Source organism: Trachemys scripta, chromosome 2 (assembly GCF_013100865.1).
Source record: "Trachemys scripta elegans isolate TJP31775 chromosome 2, CAS_Tse_1.0, whole genome shotgun sequence".
In the NCBI taxonomy this organism is placed as follows: Eukaryota; Metazoa; Chordata; order Testudines; family Emydidae; genus Trachemys; species Trachemys scripta.
The window spans coordinates 52,723,293-52,742,384 of NC_048299.1; the positions used below are offsets into that span (position 1 = coordinate 52,723,293).

Here is a 19,092-nt window from a genome sequence, read left to right on the forward strand (position 1 = left end):
TCTCCATTTAAGTGTCTGTAAAGTACTACAGAAAATTTTCAATACAAATATTTTTATATCAAAATCACACACCTGAGATATATGCTGAGAGAGAGGTGCCCAAAGTTAGCTCAAATGTAAGAAGGCAGATGGCATTGGCAATTTGCCAACAATACAACAGCTGCATCTAATTGATAAAATTAATAATATTACAGCTGTTTTCATCCTTACTATGAAACTGTGGCCTTCAGTGATAATAGGTCTCATTATGTAATTCTCCATCCTCGGATCAACTGCTCCCCGGAAGGTGGTGGCAGGTTGCAAATATATTAGTTTTGGGGCCACATCTGACACACAAGTTACTCTTTGGACAGTGCTAGATTAATGCTCACATTCTCTAATCCAAGGAGCACCAGGAGTGGGATTGTCGTCATTCCGCCCTGGATCCATTCCTCCAGAGATACTGTGCCATCATGGTCATAATCAATTTCTTCCATCATTTCATGAAGGATCTGTAGATTTTTTAAAAAAACTATAAATTGGATATTCTAAAACAATAAAAATATGCATTAACCCTGAGCCACCCACTTTCTGAAGGAAAAGCCTTAAACTTTAGTGGAGGGCATATATTTCAGACTTATGACCATAGTGCTATGTTGTCCTCATTGGAAAAAGATTAGGAAAGGGCTGAATGGCAGCCCCAGAAAGAAGTAACAACTATTATTATTTTTACTACTCAATATATGTATTAATATCACAGATATTCATGGGACATTACAGAATGTTTTCCAGAATTAATTGCATCAATGATCTGACAAAATACTTACTGGACTGAGTTCAGTGACATCCCATTCAAGGTATTCTGCAACATGCATCATTTGAGTGATGATATTTTCTAGTTCCTAGACAGGAAAAAAGAACAAAGATATTTTAATGCAATATCAGACTGGCTGATTTTCTTACAATTCAGATATATAGTTTATAATTGTTTTAATATAGACTAACAGTGTATTTGGATGCACCATCTCTATGGATGAAAATATTAAATGTATATTTTAACAAAACAACAATTTAAACCTCAAACCATTTAATACATCAAAGTATCTAGTAAAAAATATTCAATCAGCAGTTATATGCTATATATTTGAATATCAATATCATTACTAGTATAAGTTAAAATCAGAAATAAATATCCACTGGGGACTCCATTAAGCAGAATAAAAGGGTTACTTTTAATTATTTTAAGAAGGGAATATTTTAGGGTGAGATTTTTGTGTGTATGTGTTTGACCTTGGTGAAAGGAAATCTTTCAGAGAAAAAGAAAGACCCGAACTCACATTTTATATGTGCTTTGGTCAGGTATAACTTATGCTCATCACGTAACTGGGATGACTTGTGCTATTGGAAGCGAGACTAGTAAGGATTTGTTCTCACTGGACCATGTTCTTTCAAATTTGCGGTGTTATCTCCACTGTGCTGATTTCAGTTCCACAAAGTGTCATTAATTTAAATCCATGGGTTTGGTTCAACAAGGTATGAACCCCACAAGGTTTGCTTGAGTGTTTCAGGATCACAGGAACTTACTGTATGCAAATGGTATTTTAATATTTTTGGGTAATGTATATTATGCAGACATGGATATGTTTTAATGCAATTGTAGGTTTGGTACACTTACCATTTAGATATTTGTACAAACCTGGGGGCAAATCCTCAACTACTGTAAACTGAAGTCAATGGAGCTATGACAGTTTACACCAGCTAAGAATCTGCCCCTTTGCTCTAGGGTCAGCACTCAAGCCCAGTATAAATTGCATCCATAAAAAAAGCATGCATGTCGGGGGGGGGGGGGGAGAAGGCACATTCAGCCCTTCTTCACTTCTGCTCTCAAAATGAGTGCAAGCGAATATATACAATTATTACAATTATTTCTATGGGGTCTTTATTTTCAGAGGTGCTGAGGACTCAACTCCAATTGCAGTCCAAGTTGCCAGTACTTCAGAAAATGGCCATAATGTGTAAGGCTCAACAAAAATGGCATTTTTTTGCAACATTATTCAAACCACCAGAGTTCCTATAACTGCCTCCCTCGCCACCGCCACCGCCACAACCATTTTCTACACATGCAGCCAACAAGTAATGTCAGCAAGAGCACACAGGGGTTCAAGAAACACACACTTGAAGATACTATGTTTCCTGAACTCAGATTCCTCCTGGAATGCATCTATGGAGTGTGAATTCCATGGGTTTTAGGGGAGCTAGGAATAAGGTACAAAAGTTGTACCATGCTTACCCTCCTTTTTTCTTTCTTATGAACAAGAGGCAACATGAATTTGGCCACACAATTTTTGGAACAAACTCTCAAACACTGGCATCAAAGTAGCACCTGCAAAATACATACACACAAAATCAGTAGTTGTGCATGCAACTGGATGCATGCTTGGATGCACAACTGCTCACATACACACACAATGGAAGCTATTCATGGTGATTTTACAGGCACACTTTAGATGTCAATGTTTGAAAGAGTTCCCGTCAATATTTTTCTGCAGTTATTTATGTTTTCTGCAGAACCCAACCTTTCATTTTTTTAAAAAGTCTGTTGTTTCTAACCCTTTCTAGTATAGATATTGTATTAATGTACACTACTTAGTGAAGGCTCTCTAATCCTCTCTCCAGCCTTTTTTTTTTTTTCTGTGCTTGAAAAAGCTTACAAGAACAAGGCAGAAGAAATACTGTGGAGAAACAAGGACACTTTATTCCTGAATAATCTTACTTTTGCTTAGTCCTTAAAATGTGGACTTTAAAATTTAATTTTTACATTCCAAAAACTCTTCACGTTGTCATAATTCATATTTTTATTAACATCCAAGAGTGCTTTACTAATCCTTTATGAAGGGTGATGTTTTAATCAGGGATTGAATTTCTTCTGATTAAATTTAAAGATCAACTGTATATTATGTTCTGACCTGTATATTAGCAAAATAGAACCTCTTCACAATCATTCTACAGGGTGCTAGAAGCTTCAAGAACCTAATCTATGATCCTATCTTCCATCCCTTATGCATTACTTGGCTGATATTTGTTAAAACCCCCTGTCGCCTTGTCCTAGAATACTATCAGTACCAATTTAAGGGTATGTCCCCTTACTTTATTTCCTCCTATATGCCAATCTCTCTCTTTTCCTGCCCGCCCCCTTTTTCGGGGACGGGGGAGGGAGAGGAAGCAAAAGACAAAGATGCCTGCCCTATCCCCATTTCCAATAATTTGCTACTCTTTGTTCCTTCCCAATACCTGAAAACAGAGCCAGTGCTAGCCCCCCCACAACACACAATACTAAAACAGGCAAGTTTTTATAATAAAAAGTGAGCAGTGGGTCCCCTTGAGCTGTTCAGGGCTCTAAGCACTTGCTTCGTCTGCTTATGCCTAGCGCCGGCTCTGTCCACAAGCCACACACTTCTTGAACATCTCTCTGATGACTTTCTCTGATGTTCTCTTAATTGTATAATCAGGCACTATTCCTAAACGTCTCCTTTAACAATGTATCCTCATTCCTGGCCTTTCTGAACATGCTGGCCTTTCCCCTTCATCTTCTGCTGTTACCTTCTCCCAGAAAGTTGAGCCTCACCTTTCTTCCATCTCAATGCAACCCTACAAATAGCTCTTTCATGTACAACTCCCAATAAGTACAAAGGGGTTTTGAGAGCTGAGTTAAGTTGCCTCCTGCAGTAAAATGTTACAACTAAAAATCAGAAGAACAATTTCACATTGGGAGTTTCAACATTTGACTATCTCTATAGTTGAGGGGGAAGTGGATATGCTCAACAGAAGGACAAATTGTTAGGAGTAGCCTCAAAATTTCCTGGATGACAAATATTTTTATTATACACAGTTATTACTTTTGTTTATTCAGTGTGCATTCTGCATGGATTCATACAAATATACTGTTACAGTTCATGCTAGTATAATATGTCAATAGAAATAAAATTACCGAACTGTCCAAGTACCCATTTCCATCTGTGTCATACAAGCGAAACATAACTAAAAAAAAAAAAAGGTCAATTAAATTAGAAAAAAATGTAAGATGTACATCATTTTCCTTTAACTCCAGAGCAAGACAGAGAATTAATGTCTGACTTGAAACTGGGATCCTGATTATATCTATAGAAAACAGGATCCCACTTAGAAAATTTGCTGGCCTCCTCTTGCACTCTCACTGTGCTTTTAGTCCACTATGATGATAGCGGCTCTACAAATGCTTACTCATTAGCTAATTGCACTATTGGAAATTATTGATATTAGTTTTCAGGTCAGCTGAATGCAACAGTAAATATACTTTCCATACCTGCAAAGTAAAATATTCCCTGGTTTCACTGAGTTCACAATATTGGTATATAATTAGGGCTCTACCAAATTCACGGACGTGAAAAATGCCTCACAGACTGTGAAATCTGGTCTCCCCCATGAAATCTGGTCTTTTGTGTACTTTTACCCTATCCTGCAGAGCTGGGTGTCTGGAGAGTGGCGGCTGCTGGCCAGATGCCCAGCTCTGAAGGCAGCGCTGCCACCAGCAACAGTGCAGAAATATGGGTGGCAATACTGCTGCCAGCATACCAAGCAGCCTCTGAGCTGCTTCTGGTGGGGCTATAGCCTTCAGAGCTGGGCACCTGGCCAGCAGCCGCAGCTCTCCCCCACATACAATAGCTTTGCAACCCCTTTTTTGGTGGGGGCCCCCAGTTTGAGAAATGCTGAGTCTTAAGGTCTTTACATGTTTATATTTTGCTGTTTTAAAAATACATATTCATGGTTGTTAAAACACTGTGAAATTTAAGATTTAAATATCTGAAACCATGAAATTCAAGATTTTTACAATGCTATGACATTGACATTTACAAAAATGGATGATGAATTTAGTAGGGCCCTATATATTAAAATAGAGCAATTGGGCACAATTCTGCTCCTTTTGAAGTCAATTGTAATGCTCTCTTAGGCTATGTCTAAACTGCACACCTTACAGCGGCAAAGCTGTGCCGCGACAGCAGCGTTGCTCTAAGGTATACAGTGTAGCCGCTCTTCATCGGCAGGAGAGCTCTCTCCCACTGACAAAATAAAACCACCCCCAACGAGCAGCAATCACTATGTCTTCCACCGACAAAGTTTTGTCCACACCGGTGCTTTTCGTCAGGAAACCTTTTGTTGGTCGGTGTGTGGTTTTTTTCACACGCCTGACTGACTAAAGTTTTACCAATGAAAGTGCAGTGTAAACATCGCTTTAAAGCATCTCACTAGTCTCATTGTCTGAAATTTTGCTTACATATCTGGGCCCAATTCAAGAGCTCATTTCTATTCAGCACTTGATTACATGCTTAATTTTAAGTATGCACATAAGCTAGTTCTGCTACAGAAAACAGAATGAACTTAAGCATGCACAAAAGTGCTTTCCTGAATTGGTGCTCGAGGGCAATTCCATTCTGCCCCATAGGTTGTACTTAATGCACACTGTTTGGCCCCTTGTGAGTGTAAGTATCTTAAAGGCAGCATCTCACATATTCTTCTCTGTAACTAATGGAATAGTGAGTGTAAAGACATTGTATACCATAAACCTCTTAAAAGGTACAGTGCCTATGCATAAAAGTGTCTGTCTTTATTGTCTCACCCCTTGAGCAGCCACTTGTATTACATTTGAGGAAACTGATTTACTTATGACACCTTTCAGAATCTCCCAAACTGAGAGACTAATCAGATAATGTTTAAATTAAAGAAAAATAGATCTTCTTAAAAGTTCTCAGTTCAAGGTAAGAAAACTGTTTCACCGTCCCCCTTCCCTTCCCAGAATGGATTTCATACTAAGTCCTGCAGTCTCTAGCAGTGCCATCAGCTCGGGAGTTTTATACAACACCGAAGTTGAACACATGGTGCTAGAGTAAAATGCAGTCAATCATGAAAATATGTATCTCTGTACAAGACAAAGATAACTATTGATATACAAGCATCTATAAATAGCTATTGGGATTTTGGTATGTATTATAATATTAGCAATTTTAAATAATGTAGATTAAATCAGGCCCATGCATGATTTAAATCCCACTTATGTCCTCAAATTAGTATTTAAGTATCCTCTGCACAGGGATGAATTAAACTGATTAAAACAAACATATTCAATATGAATCTGTAAAGCTTCAATTCTTTAGTCAGTATTATATTCCTCTCTGATCCGCCACACAATTTTGGATAACACTTTATATTAAAATTCCATTTATAAATAGTTTATAAAGGGTTAATAAATGATTAATAGGTGTTTTAAGCATATGACAGATATGATTAATAGCATTAAAGATGGCTTTAGGGACATCAGTAGAAGGTGTTATAAATAGTTGTAAACCATGGTTATAAGCAACTTATTGACCTGTTGGACTTGATAACAATCTATAACAAATGATTAACCAATTAGTAAAAACATTTATTAATCGTTATATAATACTCTTATCTCTCTGCCTCAATGGGTCTCCACTGTATTTCAAATTTTATCTGAAAGCATAACTTCTCCCCTCATTTGTGTGTCTTGGATCTGATTTTCAAAAGCATCCAGTTTTGATCTAATTCTGATGACACTGAAAACAATGGGAGAACCATTGACTTCTTTATGGGCACAGTTAGATCAATCCACCCCTTAATTTTTCTTTTTTTCTGCTACTATTTTATATTGAATTCTCCCATTGCGTTATTTAACTAAAAAAAATTCACTTTAGTAAGTACTTGGTTCCTGATTCTACAAACAAGACTACTCACATGCAAAGTTACTCGAGTACTTAAATGTTTGCAGGATCAGGACCTCATTTAGTAATTTACATGGTGAAATATACTATGACTATATGGACAAATTTTTCCTCTGTTGAAGATAACCAAAAATACATAATCTCAGTGTTAGCCTTATATGCTTATCTCATGGAATTAATTTTAATTTTCAAAGGCCATCCAAAGCATATGTAAACTACTTATTTACAGATTTTTGTTTTGTAAATTAAAAAAAGTTGAATTAGGTACACTTTCATTTTCAAAAGCTACTAATTATCACAAATTTCTCAATCAGGTTTCCTTATGCACCAGTCTTTGTAGTAGAAGAAAAATAGAAGAGCAAATAAAATCTTGATAATCAAAAAACAGCATTTCACGGAAGCACAAACGTCTATATTAGAATAGATTTTTGATCTGTTTTATGTAAATATTGTAATGAGTATGAGGATAAATCTCCAAATAACTTTTAATATAAAATGCATATGCACCTGCCTTTAATACTCTGTGCTGTTGCACTTGGAGATTGTTTTATCAAAGCATTTCTTATAGCATTATAGCAAGTGATTATATTTTGCGTGAGGCATCAATTGATGATCATTATGATTACACATTTATCTCCATCCCAAATAAATTATCACAATCAAATCTCTTCAGTATTAAGAACAACTTTATAGTGCAAGGGCTGTGATTGAAATTATTGGACTGTATTCTGTGGCAGAGGGCCCCAGGGTATGAAATTTCCACAAAAGCCCCCTCACAGACAATTCTCCACATTGTCCAGTCAGGGTAGGATTTACCTCAGAATAGGCCAACAGGCCCATTCTGAAAGCTGGTAGATACCAGGGGACTGGTGAGAGGACACCACCATCTGGGCAGGGGTCTTATGACTCTGCAGCAACTCTGTACCCTGACAAATACCTTTTCCCTGGCAGCCGGACTCCATTGGAGTCTTAATACCAGGGACTTCTCTGGCACTGCAACTTCTGGAAAGGAGACTGCACACAGAAGATAATACAGCCCCAGATTGCAACATCTTTTATGGAGAACCTCTGCAGGACCATAGGGGAGATGTGCATCCTTGCCCGGGGTCTTGGTTAGCACCCCAGTCACTGCCCTCTCCCACAATGCAGACCCCTGGGATCAGCAGAGGCAGCTTTCCCCCATTCTGTATGTGGATCTGAAGGTGATGATCTGGGCTTTAGGATTCTGGAATGGCCTACACAGTCTGCCACTTGGATAGGCTCACTGTATTGTCTGCTGAATTAAGACCTAGGAATTTAGATTTTCCTATTCATGGGATCAACACATAATCCACAGATTTTGTTTTGAGTTGCAGAGAAGCATTCAATACATCATTAACCTTGGAATATTGTAGCATTTATAAGATATCAATGCTATGATATTGGCAAATTTGGGACAGTCATTACTCAGGAAAAATTCCCACTAACCCTATGTTAATCAGGACTAGGACCTTGGATGCTATAGTTATATGCTAGCTATAGACTAGAAAACTTGGAGGTTTATAAAAGACATGGTCATTAAAACTTGCAATGAATATAAATTTCCAGCAGATAGAGCCTAGTGTCTGTATTTTTACAGCAGTGATACTGAATAATTACCTATAGTACACTATCAGGGCCTGATCCTGCATTTCTTACGGAGACAAACCTCTGACAAATCAATACGGCTTTTGCCTCAGTAAGGACAGCAAGGACCTTAGTCTACACTTGGAGCTGGGGGTGTGATTCCCAGCTTGTGTAGACATACTTGCTCCAGCCCTCATTGAGCTAGCACACTAAAATGAGTAGTGTAGCCATGGTAGCACAGGCAGAGGAGAATGATGGTATGGACTAGCCACGAGCAAAAACCTGCCTGAACCCCACGGGTACATATTAAGGGCAGCTAGACAATGCCCAGGTTACCCGAGCTACCTTACTATTTTTAGAGCGCTAACTCAATTAGAGCTAATGCGAGTATGTCTACTCGAGCTGGAAATCACCCCCTCAGCTCCAAGTGCAGATGTAGCCTGTGTGTTAGTCTAACCCAAGAACTGATTGTAAGAATGACACCATGGGGTTCTATATTCTTTGTGTTTCATTGATTTCCATATCAAACTTTTCAGGTCCTGGTTGAGGAAAGCATTTCTGTTCAGGAAAGGCGCTTAGGCATGTGCTTAACTTAAAACATATATTTAATTGCTTTTCTGAACTGAGGCCTTTGTTTGTAAGTAAAGACATATTTTCTAACTGCTAGCCCTACAGATTCAGCTGGACACACAACTGGGTTCTTTCCATCTTGCGGATAACCACTAGCAACATAGGATATACCAGCCATATTAACATCTCAACTACATCTGGAAGCCCCATTGTCTACACTCACACTTATGCATCCCTAGGCATCCTCCTTAGCCTTACATAGATTTTCAAAGGTATGACTGATGGAGATAATGGGGCAGTGCAGGGTGAAGGTATATCTAAGGGGATAATTTGGACTGCAAAGCCTATACTACTAGTGATGATGTGCAAGATGGAAAGAACCCAGTTAGTCAGAGCCCAGGGTCAATTATTGAGGCTGGAAGTTGGAAAAATACATTTTGTAACTTACTGAGCAAACTTGATAAGGAAATCAGCTAAACACAAGAATGCAGAACTCTGCTATGGCATTTTTATAGTGTCCCTTTTTAAGAAAAAACCACACTTCATTAAGTCTTAAATTTAGAGCTAGAAATTTCCATTTCAGAATTTCCTCAAGACTGCGTACAGCTCAGGTTTGCAAAGCTGAAAATAAACCAATGGCTGTTGTTACTAGCTTTATAATCGGGTAGATGTATTAGCAAATTATTAGGGGCTTTTGTTATTTTGTTTTAATTCCCTCCGATTTAGCAGCTTTTTCCTCAGATACAAAAAAATATATACATACATTCTAGTTTGTCTTCAGGTCTTCCTCTTTCAAGCAGAGACAAATAGCAAACAATGTCTTTCAACTGGATTACATCTGGTACATGTAAATTGGCAGGAGCAGCAGGTCGTGATGTAGTGTTACCTTTATTAATTCTCAAACCTGGAAATAATACATATGCTTTGTTATCTTTATCAACTACATAAATAGAGAATCAAAACCAGGATTCTTGCATATAATTATAGTCCTTAAAGACATAATGGGGTTTAATTAATATTTAGATAAATAGATCAATTGACAGTTGAAACATCTACAGTTCTATTTCACATTTACCCCAAAAAGCAGAATTAAGATAGTGTTACAGGTCTCGCAAAAGAGGACTAAAACAATAAAATACACAGGTAAAAAATAAAACACTTCCCTGCAACAGGAAACAAAGAAAGGAATTCTGGGACTCACTGAGTTTCTTTCCATTTTGGGTGATCTGTTTTCACTTGACTGTGCAGTAGTTTTTGTTGAATACCCTTATTTCACTTAGTGGATATGTTATTGTCTCCCCCCCCACCCCCGTGCTGTCACAATCCAGCCCAAATTTGCCTCCATTCCAGCGTCCCTGTAGAAGTTCCATGGGCCTCCTAAATTATGTAGCTTCACAAGCTGCACCCTATTCAAAGATGCTTGTTGCCATATAATGCTCTTTCATGCCACCTGAATTTGTACCCTTGCCAGTGGCAGAGTCATACATGTGTCAGAGCAACAAATAATTAAACTGTCAAAATCCCTGCCACTAGATATTATGAAAATAAATATCCCAGTTTTAATAATAATAATTGAAATACTTATGAGTCAAACTAGTGCTGATACATTTGTAAAATACAAATTTCAGCACTGTCAATCCTCATGCTTCAATTTGGAAGTTAGTTGGACTATTCCCAGGGATGTATGAGTACTTGCAGGATCAAGCCCTAAGTTAAGATGAAAACAACAGGAGGACATGACAACACAGAGAGGAATCGTTAAAGTTTCTGATTAAGGGGGTTTATTATGTTTTTCACTGACCTTGGCAATGTTAAAGGAGAATCTTAATAAAAGGATTAACTGTTCTTAAACACTTTGTGTAATTCATTCAGAACAGGTTCTTCACTGATAAGCTGCGTACATAATTTCTCTCACACACATTTTTTTGGCTAAAACAATTACTGTAGCCAATGGAAACAGAATCTTCTATGTTCATCTCACAAATTGTATTCCATGCTTATTTCAATGGGATTATTGGAGTGAGTAAGGTGAGAAGGATTTGTCTTTCAGCAAATAGAATTTGGGCATGCAGAAGCAATTAATTTAAATCAAGTTTACATCCAGCACATTTTTTATGCAGATAGTAAGAAAGATAAAGACAACTAAAATAAATAAAAGGGTGTTTAGAAGGCAGTGTGCGCCCAAATATAAATGCCAGGAGCGCCTCAGCACTAAATATGGATTTACCTCTGAATTACTTTAAGTTATTCTATATGGGAAAACCAGTACTTCCCAATAGTGCCAGGGTCTTTCCTTATGACAAGTCTGCAAATATAACAAATGGAAATCATTAGACTAAAAAACATGTTTTAAAATTAACTCTAAAGTAACTCCTTCCTCTGAGTCTCTCGGTATCTGCCTTCTAGAATCCAAACATCATCTAAAATCTAACATCTATGGGGTAAGGAAAGTCTTGCTAGTTGCATTTTATACCAACACCTGAAAATGTTGGCATTTAATAAACAACAAAATAATTTCACATAGTAGATGGCCAAGTTCAAAAGAAAAAAGAAAACTATAATATATACATGGTAATTAAGGCCTTGTTCTTGCAATTGAATCTGTTCTTGAGAGTGAAGTGAATCTGGGCCCTGCAGCAATGCAGGTGTTTCTCCCATGCAGAGCTACTTGCAGGACAGGGACCTAAACCGATAAGATTACAAAACTTAAGTGCTAATAAATGCCAATAAAATTAAATTGTCATAAAATATTCATCAAAAAGATGTTAAATCTTATCTAGTAAGGAACAACAACATATTTTTCAGCAAATGAAGTCCATTCTTTTCTTGGTTGAAAGTACTCTGCCATTCCTTGGAGAACTAATTGAAAAGTTTACTTAGTTATATTTAAAAGAAACTACCTAAATAACATGGCAAAAAACCCCAAATATATTGTGCAAACAGCTATTTAACACTATCATGTATTACATGGGGATGAATTTTGAAGCATGAAAGGTAAAATATAACCTTGTATTCTGTCCAGAGAAATAAAAGGAACTAAAATACTGGATCCTATTCTGCACACATACACATATCCCTCACTCCCACTGAAATCAGAGGGAACATGGCATCTGTATTGCAAAGTAGAATTTAGCCCATTGTCAAGTCAAAGGTATACGAAAGCAAAGGCATTTTTCAGTAAGTTGAGAAGAGCCAATGCTCATTTTCAGGGCAGCAGCTTGCCTGACATAAGGACCAGTTTCTCTTCAGGCCGCTAAGGGAGAATACAATTTATAAACAGATGTGACGGGGGCACTTGTAGAGAGCAACTCATCACACAACTGTCTCTGGCAACATTTGTCCATTATCCTCCCCTCTAGCTACTACAAGTCTGCTCAGTTTCCAGATGAGTTTCAAATGCATTTGAAATATTTTCTCTACTTTTGCAAATCCCTGTCCTACACTAGTTACAAAACGTCTGGATAGCATAACATAAAATTATTCAAGTCCTTTGTGTGGACTTGTGCCTTTTGCAGCTTTTTACATTAAAATTTACAACCATCAAGTTATTTCACATTGCATGTTACCTATTATAAATGCTGTTGCTATGTAAAATCATATACATCAGTCAGAGATTATATAGTTTAATTGCAGTCCCAAATTACCCATAAATCTAATTGAGGTCAATGGAATTATCTAACTGAATGTTTTTTTCACCACAGCATTTGTATTAGGCATAATATCATTGACTTCACTGTAAGTTTGAACAGTATTATAGCAGTCCCCTTGGCATCATATTGAATCCAAAAAACTTAACTCAATAGAGTGAGAATGAAATTGTCTCATAATGAGTGGATAATAAGGATTTTATTGAGAGAAAATGGTCTCATGATGCTAAAGACCTGAATGGCAGAGTGAAGGGGGAAATATTTTATATAGTACTGTTACAATAAAAACCACACACATACAATAAAAACAAGCTAAGGATACACTGACAGAAATAATACTGAAATTCATTTCTTCTTACATCAGATAACATTGTTTTAAAAGAGGCTGTGTGTTTTAACAGGGGAGAGGAGGGAGGGAGTGTTGCAAAGTAAAGGAAATTCCATATGCACCATTCCAAGGCAGAAGTTAGTCAAATCTAAAATTGACCTAAAAGGGTCTATATCCTTTCCATTTATTCATTCATTCAGTGCTTAAACTGGGAAGATGCATGTTTCATGGGATAACAGACTCAAGAAAAAATAAATATATACATAAATAGAGCTGAGTTACTAAGGGGCTGACCTCAAACACTGTTTTACCAAACCTGCTAATCCTAGATTATGATAAATACCCCACCACCGCCACCTTTCACAGACCACTTTAAGCACAGCGTGTAGTGGTCTGAGATACATAACCATAGACAACACCAAATGTGATTAAAAATATTTTTAAATAAATTATTGTGAAATGAACAAATGTCGCTATCTAAAGATGTGCAACTCCCCTCCCACCCAACAAAACAAAAGAAAACAAGCAAATGAATACACAGATGACGCCTATTAAAAAGTCAGCCCCTACTAAATTGCTAAGACTGAACAGGAACAAGGATGGGAGAGGCGATATATGTAGGGCTATGTGCCCCTCTCACCCAGATTTACTGCTTGGCTTGGACTGAGCATGCTCAGTAACACTGCTGAAGCTGGCTGCCCTCGTTCCCCCCCCCCCCCCCTCCATCGGCAGGCACGCCATCTCTGTAGCATCTATGATACCACATAGTGATAACTATTTGGTAACTTTGACAGGTTTCAGTCTCTAAGGTGCCACAAGTGCTCCTGTTCTTTTATTTGGTAACTGTTGATTTTTAGTGGCTACTACCAAAGGTGTATTTGCAGCTCACACTAGCCACTGTGAAAACATCAACAACAAAAAATAAGCTTAATAGAAAAAGCAATGAAACTGTGCTTCAGACACATTATTGGCAATAGAAACTAACAGGGCAGCAGAAGAAGACCTATTCAGCTGAATATATATAGCATCCAAAATAACTATAAAAGAAAATCATTTATAAAGGACAGATTTAGAAAAGCATAGTAGTAAAACAGTGAGCACTGTCATATTATGCACAATTATCATTGTAAAGTGTAAGGCAAAAATCAGCATGTAAAGAATTATGCCTCTAAAGCTTTAGAAAACTTGGTAAATAAACACAAAATAATTGTATAAATAATAATAGCCTGAAAGCATATTTTGAAATTGAAAAAAAATATAATTTTAAATTGTTTAATAATTATTCTTATTTAGTTGTAATTCAGCAGCAACTAGAGGCCCCAATCAAGATTAGGGCCCTATTGTACTATGCACTGTATAAACACAATTAAAAAAAACCCATCATCAAAGAGCTTACAATTTAAGTAGACAAGACGAAGGGAAGGAGGGGAAATAGCAGTAGAGAGAAGGGCAAGTCACTTCACTTCACAAGACTACATAGAATGCCAGTGGCAGAATTGGGAATAGAACCTAGATGTGATGCCCTGTCCCTAGATCACAGTGCCTCTATTATAGGTCTTATTTTCAAATTATGCTACATATTTTTAATTCTCACACCCTACCCTTTCAAGGTACGTATTATTTCAATTTTACAACTTGAAAAACCTAGGTTGTTAAAGTCAATTTTTTAAAAACCGTCCATTAAATTTGGGTGTTTCAATTTCTGGGTGCCCTGCTTGGGAGACCAATGACCTGATTTTAGACGGATGTTCATCAGCAGCTCACAATGACTGAAAATTATGGTCCAAGTCAGTGTCGGAGCTGAGATTAGAATAAAGACATTCTTACTCTTTTGCACAATCCACTAGATCATGCTTCCTATTGCTTGGCATGTTGAGCAGGTCTAGTTGACAAGGTGATTAAAATACTAACTGTTTTCAGCTACTTGTCTACACTAGCGCTGCTACTGGTGGAGCTTTATAAAAAGATAGCAATAAGGGAAGGTATCTCAGCGTATTCAATGCCTATGAAAGTATATGTATAAAATACTGTGTTTAAAATAAGCTGGAGATGGTAGTATAAAAATATTCTGTACAACCTAGGAAAATAGAATAGTAACATGTTTGTACAGAGTAATAGACATGAATGGCTATTAACTAAGCAATTATATCTTTAAAGCCAGAGATCATAAAGCAAAGAGGCAAAAACAACCACTGGAGATTAAAAAAAAAGGTGAAAAATATTTTATTCAGTGTATGTACAATAGTGTACAAAGTACTTTACCTGCTTTAGGAACTACCAAATAGGTAGATTTAACAAAAACCAAGTCAATCTCTGTAGGCAAGATATAAAAATTCCTTTCAAAACTCAATAATTGCTGCTGCTTACCAAGATAACTGTGGGTAAGCGGAAGTTGTTTCCTTGGTAATCAGCATGTTTGTTTTCTGATTCATTCCCTGATGCTAGAAACCGGCATTGTCCCAACCACACAGGAAGAAAGACCAGAGGCAATGGATGTGGTCTAATTAGGTTGCAACTGTATTCATTTAACATACTTGGGAATATGTGGCAATAAATTGTACAATGCAGATCATCATTTCCTTAACATAAGAACATAAGAAAGGCCGTACCAGGTCAGACCAAAGGTCCGTCTAGTCCAGTATCCTGTCTACCGACAGTGGCCAATGCCAGGTGCCCCAGAGGGAGTGAACCTAACAGGCAATGATAAAGTGATCTCTCTCCTGCCATCCATCTCCACCCTCTGACAGACAGAGGCTAGGGACACCATTCCTTACCCATCCTGGCTAATAGCCATTGATGGACTTAACCACCATGAATTTATCCAGTTCTCTTTTAAACTCTGTTATAGTTCTAGCCTTCACAACCTCCTCAGGTAAGGAGTTCCACAAGTTGACTGTGCGCTGCGTGAAGAAGAACTTCCTTTTATTTGTTTTAAACCTGCTGCCTATTAATTTCATTTGATGACCCCTAGTTCTTGTATTATGGGAATAAGTAAATAACTTTTCCTTATCCACTTTCTCCACATCACTCATGATTTTATATACCTTTATCATATCCCCCCTTAGTCTCCTCTTTTCCAAGCTGAAGAGTCCTAGCCTCTTTAATCTCTCCTCATATGGGACCCATTCCAAACCCTTAATCATTTTAGTTGCCCTTTTCTGAACCTTTTCTAGTGCCAGTATATCTTTTTTGAGATGAGGAGACCACATCTGTACGCAGTATTCGAGATGAGGGTGTACCATCGATTTATATAAGGGCAATAATATATTCTCAGTCTTATTCTCTATCCCCTTTTTAATGATTCCTAACATCCAGTTTGCTTTTTTGACCACCTCTGCACACTGCGTGGACATTTTCAGAGAACTAGACACGATGACTCCAAGATCTTTTTCCTGACTTGTTGTAGCTAAATTAGCCCCCATCATATTGTATGTATAGTTGGGGTTATTTTTTCCAATGTGCATTACTTTACATTTATTTCATTTGCCATTTTGTTGCCCAATCACTTAGTTTTGTGAGATCTTTCTGAAGTTCTTCACAGTCTGCTTTGGACTTAACTATCTTTAGCAGTTTAGTATCATCTGTAAACTTTGCCACCTCACTGTTTACCCCTTTCTCCAGATCATTTATGAATAAGTTGAATAGGATCGGTCCGAGGACTGACCCTTGGGGAACACCACTAGTTACCCCTCTCCATTCTGAGAATTTACCATTAATTCCTACCCTTTGTTCCCTGTCTTTTAACCAGTTCTCAATCCATGAAAGGACCTTCCTTTTTATCCCATGGCAGCTTAATTTTACATAAGAGCCTTTGGTGAGGGACCTTGTCAAAGGCTTTCTGGAAATCTAAGTACACTATGTCCACTGGTTCCCCCTTGTCCACATGTTTGTTGACCCCTTCAAAGAATTCTAATAGATTAGTAAGACACGATTTCCCTTTACAGAAACCATGTTGACTATTGCTCAACAGTTTATGTTTTTCTATGTGTCGGACAATTTTATTCTTAACTATTGTTTCAACTAATTTGCCCGGTACAGACGTTAGACTTACTGGTCTGTAATTGCCAGGATCACCTCTAGAGCCCTTTTTAAATATTGGCGTTACATTAGCTAACTTCCAGTCATTGAGTACAGAAGCCGATTTAAAGGACAGGTTACAAACCTTAGTTAACAGTTCCGCAACTTCACATTTGAGTTCTTTCAGAACTCTTGGGTGAATGCCATCTGGTCCCGGTGACTTGTTAATGTTAAGTTTATCAATTAATTCCAAAACCTCCTCTCGTGACACTTCAATCCGTGACAGTTCCTCAGATTTGTCACCTACAAAAGCCAGCTCACGTTTGAGAATCTCCCTAACATCCTCAGCTGTGAAGACTGAAGCAAAGAATCCATTTATTTTCTCCGCAATGACTTTATCGTCTTTAAGCACTCCTATGGTATCTCGATCATCAAGGGGTCCCACTGGTTGCTTAGCAGGCTTCCTGCTTCTGATGTATTTAAAAAACATTTTGTTATTACCTTTGGAGTTTTTGGCTAGCCATTCTTCAAACTCCTCTTTGGCTTTTCTTATTACTTTCTTGCACTTAATTTGGCAGCATTTATGCTCCTTTCTATTTGCCTCACTAGGATTTGACTTCCACTTTTTAAAGGAAGTCTTTTTATCTCTCACTGCTTCTTTTACATGGTTGTTAAGCCACGGTGGCTCTTTTTTAGTTCTTTTACTGTGTTTCTTAATTTGGGGTATACATTGAAGTTGGACCTCTATTATGGTGTCTTTAAAAAGCGCCCACGCAGCTTGCAGGGATTTCACTTTAGTCACTGTACCTTTTAACTTCTGTTTAACTAACCCCCTCATTTTTGCATAGTTCCCCCTTTTGAAATTAAATGCCACAGTGTTGAGCTGATGAGATGTTCTTCCCACCACAGGAATGTTGAATGCTATTGTATTATGGTCACTATTTCCAAACGGTCCTGCTATAGTTACCTCTTGGACCAGCTCCTGCGCTCCACTCAGGACTAAATCTAGAGTTGCCTCTCCCCTTGTGGGTTCCCGTACCAGCTGCTCCATGAAGCAGTCATTTAAAGTATCGAGAAATTGTATCTCTGCATTTCGTCCTGAAGTGAAATGTTCCCAGTCAATATGGGGATAATTGAAGTCCCCCACTATTATTGAGTTCTTAATTTTGATAGCCTCTCTAATTTCCCTTAGCATTTCATCATCACTATCACTGTCCTGGTCAGGTGGTCGATAATAGATCCCTAATGTTATATTCTTATTAGAGCATGAAATTTCTATCCATAGAGATTCTATGGAACATGTGAATTTGCTTAAGATTTTTACTTCATTTGATTGTACATTTTCTTTCACATATAGTGCCACTTCCCCACCCACCCCCCGCACGACCTGTTCTGTCCTTCCGATATATTTTGTACCCCTTAATTGTTTCTATCTATTTGGGAAGTTGCTGTCAGCCCTCCTGCTTCACAACCTGGACCCAGCCAGCCTGTTTCTGGGACCCAACCACCCAGCCCTTGTATGAGGGATTAGGAGCCCCAACCCAACTTTTTTAGGCTTTCTTAGGGGGTGCCTCCCCCGAAATCCACTTCCAACTCCTATTTATCAGGGAACTGTATCCCCTCTGTAATGACTACCTGCACTGGGCACCTGCCACACCTGTTACCTACTAAGTTGCAACATCTTGACCTCACCTCCTTACCTAACTCACTAGGTCACCGACCTATTGTGGGAAAGACAAAAAAACCCACTCTGGTTCAGTCAATCTGGTGGTCAGGTAAAAATTCCTTCTCAGTCCTCCCCAAAAAGGCAACTAACGCAAGCACAGGGAAGATCATAAAATCTGGTTCTACTCTGATCCCTGGGTGGGGAAAGGGTGATTCTGGTCAGTGATTGAGAGAGTTCCAGAATGCAGGGGTATAAATACTAACCCCTTTCCCAACGTGGGGATGGGTCAGTGCCTCTCCCTAGTCCAGCCACTTCCTGTTCCCCCCCTTGGCTCCACTCAGGTAAGTCTATCCCCCTTTCCCACTCCCTTGTAATCCAAGAGCAGTAGGAAGCCTTAAAGGTGTCCTGTCCTCTTTTCCTGACACCCAAAGAATCACCACATTTTATAGATTTCAGTGCCAGAAGGGACCAAAGACTCCAAAGTGATAAAGATTCCACCACATCCCT

General features: G+C 38.1%; 1 protein-coding gene across 2 annotated transcripts in view; it reads right to left on the bottom strand.

The window, feature by feature from the left end:
- The window catches only part of DGKB (diacylglycerol kinase beta), a 457,353-nt gene that overhangs the window by 364,360 nt on the left and 73,901 nt on the right, over positions 1–19,092 (bottom strand). For both annotated transcript variants that reach the window (XM_034760549.1, XM_034760547.1), the window contains exons 5-8: positions 9,691–9,831; positions 3,968–4,017; positions 807–881; positions 372–491 (exon numbers count right to left, since the gene is read on the bottom strand). In XM_034760549.1, coding sequence (XP_034616440.1) covers positions 372–491; positions 807–881; positions 3,968–4,017; positions 9,691–9,831 — 386 coding nt within the window. The remainder of the gene's footprint in view (positions 1–371; positions 492–806; positions 882–3,967; positions 4,018–9,690; positions 9,832–19,092) is intronic.